Below are 7146 nucleotides of genomic sequence, written 5' to 3'. Positions count from 1 at the left end.
AACCATAGAAGAATTGTTATTTACATTGATCCTATAATATGTGTATGTGTTAGGTTTGACGTCGATTTTTACGCAATGTTCACTAAACTCGTACAGAGTCCGTTTTCGATGTACGATCACTCAAAATATTTAGAAAAAACATGTGCATCTAAATGTATTCACCAAATATGAAGGTAGGGCGGCTGCCGTACCTTGCCTAAAGGGAAGCTTTGCCCCTGGATGTAGGTTAGGCAAAGAATATGGTTACCCTTCCTGTTAAAAACTAAAGACAGTTAACTTCATATTACATATATGTATGGCCTAATTAAGAAACCTCTAATAATTATATATCCTCCTCCTCATCATGTGTAGGTGAAGTAATATATAACCGATGTTCACATAGTAACATGATAGAACTACAAATTAAATTATAAAACTTGACTATATACTAAGAGCACGCTACATGGAAATCGGAGTTAAGCACAGCCCAGACCACGCAACTCCTCAGAATGTCTCTCCCCCCCCCCCCCCCCCCCCACTAGGCCCGTTTGGCCCAGTTACGCCCTCCAAAACCCTAATCCTCGCAGCGGACGGCCACGAAAGCCCGAGCGTACCCCCACCTCGCATCCAACGCTCCGCATGTTTCCCGTCTCATCGAACTCACCCTTATAAAGGCGCCGCCTGCCCCCAGAACAGCTTCTCCCCCGCCTCCGTCCGCCACATCGCCGTCGCCCCGTGGACCTCAACCAGCCGCCGGCGAAATGGTACGCGCCTTTCCCCCATCACCCGTCGTAGATCACATGCGTTATCCTCCCCCGTGATCGGGGTGGAGTCATCTCGTGATGCTCTTGAGATACTTTACTTGGATCCTTTCTCCCTTCGTGCTAGATGTAGCCAACTAATTATCGTGTGGTGATCTCCAATCTTGCAGGCCCCGAAGCGTGGTGGCAAGGCGCCGGTCCCGGCGAAGAAGAAGACGGTGCGCTACTGCTCCTTGAGGGCTACTTCCCTTGGTGTTCGATTCGTTCTGTTCTTACTGCGGTTCGTTGATATCTTCTTTCTTGGTACAGGCTCAGGTGACGAACCCTCTGTTCGAGAAGAGGCCGAAGCAGTTCGGCATCGGCGGCGCGCTCCCGCCCAAGAAGGACCTCCACCGATTCGTCAAGTGGCCCAAGGTTGTGCGCATCCAGCGCCAGCGCCGCATCCTCAAGCAGCGCCTCAAGGTTCCACCGGCGCTCCACCAGTTCACCCGCACCCTGGACAAGAACCTTGGTATACTTACTTATCGACCATGCCACTGATTATGATAGGTTTTGCTGTTCGGTCCATGCTAATCCCTTACTGGTGCAGTAGGACTAGGATAGGATAGCCAATAGACACAATGCATTCGCGTAAAATTTTGATACCGTGTTAGAGTTATCTCTCATTCACCTTAATGTTATGGGGTCTCGTATAAGTATGTTGTGCTCATGAGAACCTACTTAAGTACTTGAGCCTACGCAGTCACTAACACACCATTAAGCTTTAAGTGACATTCCTTGTCTGTGTTAGGATTTTATGCTTTATTTTATGGAGGGCAGGTGCTGGGATGAATGTTGTAGGCTGTAGGGCAAGTAGTGGTGCATAAGCATTGATCAGATCGAGTTTAGGTAAACGGTAGAATGATATATACCCTGGGCTGTAGGCTTAATCCCTATTATGGCAGTAATCTACATGTTTTTGTTGTTGGCCCTTATTTCTGAACTAGTAAAGTTCATGTGGATCAGGATTGGACTTGCAAACAATGCTTAAATGTTTCATTGATCCCTACTAGAGGGTGGTATGCATGTTTGTCATTGCACTCTAGTAAAGTGTCAGAGGTTTTTGTCATTATTATATCTTGTAGTCAAATCGTTTAAATTTTATCTTAATTCTCTGGAAGTAAACTGAAGCTATAACATTTCCTTGTTGCCTTTGTTTGACTGCCAAACGGCTATTCTTCCAAATATTTTGAATTTGAAGTACCCACAGTTTGTTTACTCTCTATATGGGCCTGTAAATGTGAGGTCCCCCTTACACCTTTTGATTACATGTTGGTGGTGCCAAGAACTTAGGTATATGATATTATGACATTGTTTTGAGTGCTAAAAAATGAGTTGAATAGGTTGTTTATTCTGTGAGGTGCTTCCTTCTAGTCCTTAATCCTACTGCTTCTGTTAACCTGCCTTCTGTCAAACTTATGTTTCAGCAACAAACTTGTTCAAGATGCTACTTAAGTACCGCCCTGAAGACAAAGCTGCCAAGAAGGAGAGGCTTCTAAAGAGGGCCCAGGCTGAAGCTGAAGGGAAAACTGTTGAGGCCAAGAAGCCAATAGTCGTGAAGTATGGCCTCAACCATGTTACCTACCTTATTGAGCAGGTATGAGCCCTCCTTTCCTCTGCCATTTACATCGGCAGGCAACAGAGATACTCTTCTCCAGGCATCACACTGAACTTGATTGATAATTGAAGTTTCTATGCCTTCTTGCAGAGCAAGGCCCAGCTGGTTGTCATAGCTCATGATGTTGACCCCATTGAGCTGGTTGTGTGGCTCCCAGCCCTTTGCAGGAAAATGGAGGTTCCTTACTGCATTGTTAAGGGGAAATCTCGCCTTGGATCGGTAATAGTTTCTGTTGCTGCTACATGTGCTATAAAGTTTGTTTGGCCAGCGCCAAATTTCTAATGATCACTCCATATGCAGATTGTTCACAAGAAGACTGCCTCTGTTCTGTGCCTGACCACAGTGAAGAACGAGGATAAACTTGAGTTCAGCAAGGTCCTTGAGGCTATCAAGGTTTGTGTTGCTATCATTTCTATTGTTTCTTGTTTCCATCTTTTCTTCTTATTCTTGAACTAACCTTTATTGAGCAATCTCCAGGCAAACTTCAACGACAAATTCGACGAGGTGAGGAAGAAGTGGGGTGGTGGTGTCATGGGCTCCAAGTCGCAGGCGAAAACCAAGGCCAGGGAAAGGCTGATCGCGAAGGAGGCTGCACAGCGGTTGACCTAAGTTTAGCCCTTGAACCATATCTATCGCTCATCCTTGAGGTAGTGTGCAAGCATACTGTGGCTGTTTGGATCTGGTTTTGAAAGTCATTTTTGTTTGTCAGAGACATCTTGGAAAGAACAGTGTAAGAATGAAGTATTTTTGTTTAATGCCAGTTAGCAACCATGATCAAGATATTCCTTTTATGTGATTTTTATCATCTTCCAGTTGCTAGCCAATCTCTGGCTCGGACAGAAGTTGCCTTAGAACTATGTTTATGGTAAACATTTCTCTTGCAAAACAAATGCACATCTGCACCATGAATCACCTGTCATTGCCAACTTTCAGGATGTTGAACCCCTTGTTAAACCGGACATATATGTTTCTAAATCTAATACTCGATGTGTAGTCTTGAATTATTAGTCTCATTGACACGAATTTCTTCAGTTGCCCGACATTTCTCTACATGTACAATCCGTCAGCATTGTGACCTGACGAGCCTGATTACTTGAAGGAGGCCTTTGAGCTGGTTGTTTACGAATGATTACGCAGTAACGCGGTTGCGTTCTCGCGTTGCCCCCGACGGCAACATAGTGCTATGCGTAACACAGGTGGTGCCTATGTCGGGTGATCTCGGTGACGTGCCGTGGATGGTGCCTTGGAAGACGATGCATTGAAGACCGGTGAATGTGCAAAGGCACTGACGGTGCCATGGATCGAAGACAGACACCTACTATGGCTAACAGCAACTTCAGCCGGTCCTGCCGCTGCAGCTTGCTCCCACTGCCACCGATTTTCATCTCCTTGCATCATGTCACCAAGAAGCTCCCTCACCTTGGACAGCTGGCCCGTTGCGTCATCGGATGCCTCCAGGACGGCGCAGTGGCGGAGCCAACAGGGTGGAAGGGTGGGGCTAGGCCCACCCTATGATTTGGCCCAGCCCATATATCTTATGTAGAAAATAAGGAAAAAATATAAAAAAACCCAACCCAAGTAAGGTCTACCCCACCCTAAAAAATGGGCTGGATTCGCCACTGGGACGGCGGTGGCGACGGCCTTGCATCCACACCTCATTTTGCTCTATTGCAAGAGCATCTCTGGCGGTGGTGGGCCACGACGTCCCTCCACCGTCCACCACCGTCGCAACCGAAGGAGGACCGAGCAGACGATGGCGACATTTTTTTGGCAAGTTCTATGAGAGGAGGCCGAGCAGTGGTCCAATGGTTTGGAGCCATCAGACCCGAAGGCAGAAGGCATTCTCGAATATTACGAGACGGCGTGTAGGAAGCATCTTGCTGCCCAAACATTGCAGGAGTGTAACGATGTCGTTCTGGCCCGCGTCATTAACATTTCTGGCCAGAGCGCTCCGACAGAGGAGGCCGGTCGATGCTCATGAACTCCGAGCGGCATCACATAATCAAACTCAACGCGCAAACCCTCGCAGATGCTACCACCCCTGAGGTTCAATGCATCGCCAAGAACGACGAAGCTCGATGCTAGCAGGTATCACTGAAGGCCCAATGACCCATGCAAGAACCGCCCACACACGCAGCCTTGATGCGCTGGCGTCTTCTTGAAAGCATGATGGAGCGGCGAGAGACGAAGCGGCGTGCAACGGCGGACCAGTAACGCCCCACGAACGACCATGGCATGGCGCTGCAACACCAGACAGAAAGGAGCTACCTCGCCGACCACCCGGAGGCGGAGAGGAGGGCCATGCGTCTGCAGACTCGTGGAAGAGGGGCATACACAAGCCAAGCGGCGCGGCAACGCCATTGACAACGAGGCAGACCCCTCTAGCGTAGGTCCCCATAGGGAGTATGTTAGGTTTAGTTTCAATTTAAATTTAAACAAACTTCGTTCAAGTTTGCAAAATATAACAAATTTAAATAAAAATTTATGCTTGCACAAATTTAACTAAATTATTTGGGGACGCGATTGGGTAGAGGCGGTCCCCAAACGGACAAATAATGCATGTTGTTCTTCAGAGGGCACTACTAGAGATGCTCCTATGTACATTCAAGTCCTGGAGCCGCATGGTCATGGGCGGGCCTACTTGTATTCATGGGTATGCAGGTGAATACCCAAAATATTTGTCAAAAATTTCAAATCATATGATACAGCTATCAATTATCATGACACTGTATAGAATACAGTCTACCAATTAACACCAGTAGTATGTTGGTCGGCTGGCTAGAGGTAGTTGGCTTGCATATGCACGTCCTGTGCTCGATTTCTGGCCTCCTCACCATTTTTTCCAATTTTCTTTGTATTTTTTATTTGTTTGAATACCCATTTACAAAATTCTCGGCCCGCCCCATGCGCATGGTGGATGAGGCACCGAAAAATGTACCGATTGCATAGGATGCCGCTGCTACGGTGGCACGAGACGGATACTTCCCATGCCGTTCTAATCTTTTTTCGGTTGTGTCTCCATGGTTGCCTCGTCCATGACGGCATGCATTATTCACAGACCGTGGGCGAACAATACTTGCCGCCACAGGCTGTGGAGGAAGGTGCCACGTGTCGCTTGTGGGAGGTTGCCGCCACAGGCTGTGGCGGCAGGTGCCACATGTCGCTTGGCGAGCTTGCCGCAGGTGGTCCTTTTTATCAATTTTACTTGGAGATAGTTCTTTTTAATAATTCAAGGTGGTTCTTTTTGCCAAAAATCCGCCTTCCTCCTGGCGTTTTTTTTTATTTGTGTGTGTAGGGGATCTTGGCGTTTTGCTAAACTGAAGAGATTTGTCTGAGCATTGTAGCATTTGCGTGCCTGTGGACGCATTTGTAGGTGAAAGAGAAAGAGAGATCAGCATAGGTAGGCCCTTCAAATCTCGCATCGATTCTTACCTAAAAAAGAAATCTCGCATGGATTCTACCTTAGTGGGCCATGCTCGGTTACCCTGCACGAACGTGACCTTTTTGGGCGGAACTTCTGGCCCAGAAATTCGAGGCTGGCAAACGTCACGGATAACGAGTTTCCCAACAAACACGGATGGTCAGACGGAAATGACGAGGCAGCTTTGCGCTAGAGCGTCCTTTCTTCGATTCGAGGGATCTTCAGACGACGAAAATATCTTGAGATGAACTGTGTGCTGAACATTCTGCCGGAGCTAGCTAACCCTTTCAGCAAGACGGTGAGGCTAAATCATGGAAGAAAAATATTTGCTGGAGCGAGTTTCTACCCGATGCGTGCATGTGTCATGTGAGGCGAGAATCCACGGGCCAAGTTGCGAGCTGAAGTGTCAAGTGTGGTAATCAAAATTCATAGGGACAAGTGCAGAGTCACAACCTCATCACAGGCTCGTGGCAACTCACGTGCCCGGCTGAGCCGAGGTTTCCTGCTGAAAAGAGGAAGAAAGGGTAGAGATTAACGTTGTTTTCCTGCTATCTCTCTGTCTGTCTCTCCTTGAGCACCGAGCAGTGCGTCGCCTCTGTCTCTCTCTCTCTCTCTTGGGGAACCGCTCTTTGTTTCTAGTTGTTTTTCTCGATCGAGATCAGTCGCTTGTTTCCCAGCCTCGTAAACAGTCGCTTGATTGGCGGCCTGGTGAAAATCCTGGCGAGATTCACACTCTCGGAGGGAGACGGTACGTCGGTACGGTCCATAATGTAGGTTCAGAGAGGCGTCTTAATCCTGACCTCTGTACACTACTACTACTTGAGATCTTGTGCCAGTATGCTGCAGTCGGTCGGCGTGTAGAATTGGAAGGATCTACACCCTTTTGTATTAGGGTATCTCCAGCGGCGCGACGCATTTTGATGTCCGCGAGCGTCCGTTTGCGTCGCGCTGCGGACGCAGAAATAACCGTTTTTGTCCGCGCATCCGTTTGCGTCTGGGGTCTGCTCCAGCAGGGCGACGCATTTAATTTTTTTTCATTTCTTCCCTCTTCTCCATTTAAATATAGTTTCAAATATAACATTTTAAAACATGATTTTACACAAACTAACACATAGTTAGACACATGGTTTACACAAACTAACACATAGTTTGAATCATGGTTGACACAAATATAAAATTTTAAAAAATAGAAGCCAGTTGTGTTGATTTCCGTATGCTCGCTGCCAAGGAAGAACATTCGAGGGCACACCCAATTACCCAAACTGGAAAATCCAGCGGGAGGAGACGGTGCCCTTGTTGGTTCTGCCGAGGAAGAACAGACAGAGACC

The 7146-nt window shown here is 47.5% G+C and overlaps 1 protein-coding gene across 1 annotated transcript; it reads left to right on the top strand.

Moving 5' to 3' along the window:
• Positions 1 to 598: 598 nt before the first annotated feature.
• Positions 599 to 3175, top strand: LOC127316590 (large ribosomal subunit protein eL8y). The gene is made up of 7 exons (XM_051347030.2): positions 599 to 743; positions 911 to 958; positions 1050 to 1251; positions 2207 to 2376; positions 2488 to 2616; positions 2698 to 2790; positions 2875 to 3175. The coding sequence occupies exons 1-7, from the start codon at positions 741 to 743 to the stop codon at positions 3004 to 3006; spliced, it is 777 nt and encodes a 258-aa protein (XP_051202990.1). The 5' UTR covers positions 599 to 740; the 3' UTR covers positions 3007 to 3175.
• Positions 3176 to 7146: the final 3971 nt, after the last annotated feature.

This window comes from Lolium perenne, chromosome 7 (assembly GCF_019359855.2).
Source record: "Lolium perenne isolate Kyuss_39 chromosome 7, Kyuss_2.0, whole genome shotgun sequence".
Lineage (NCBI taxonomy): Eukaryota > Viridiplantae > Streptophyta > Magnoliopsida > Poales > Poaceae > Lolium > Lolium perenne.
The sequence above is the reverse complement of the archived record's forward strand: the minus strand, read 5'-3'. Positions and strand labels throughout refer to the sequence as shown.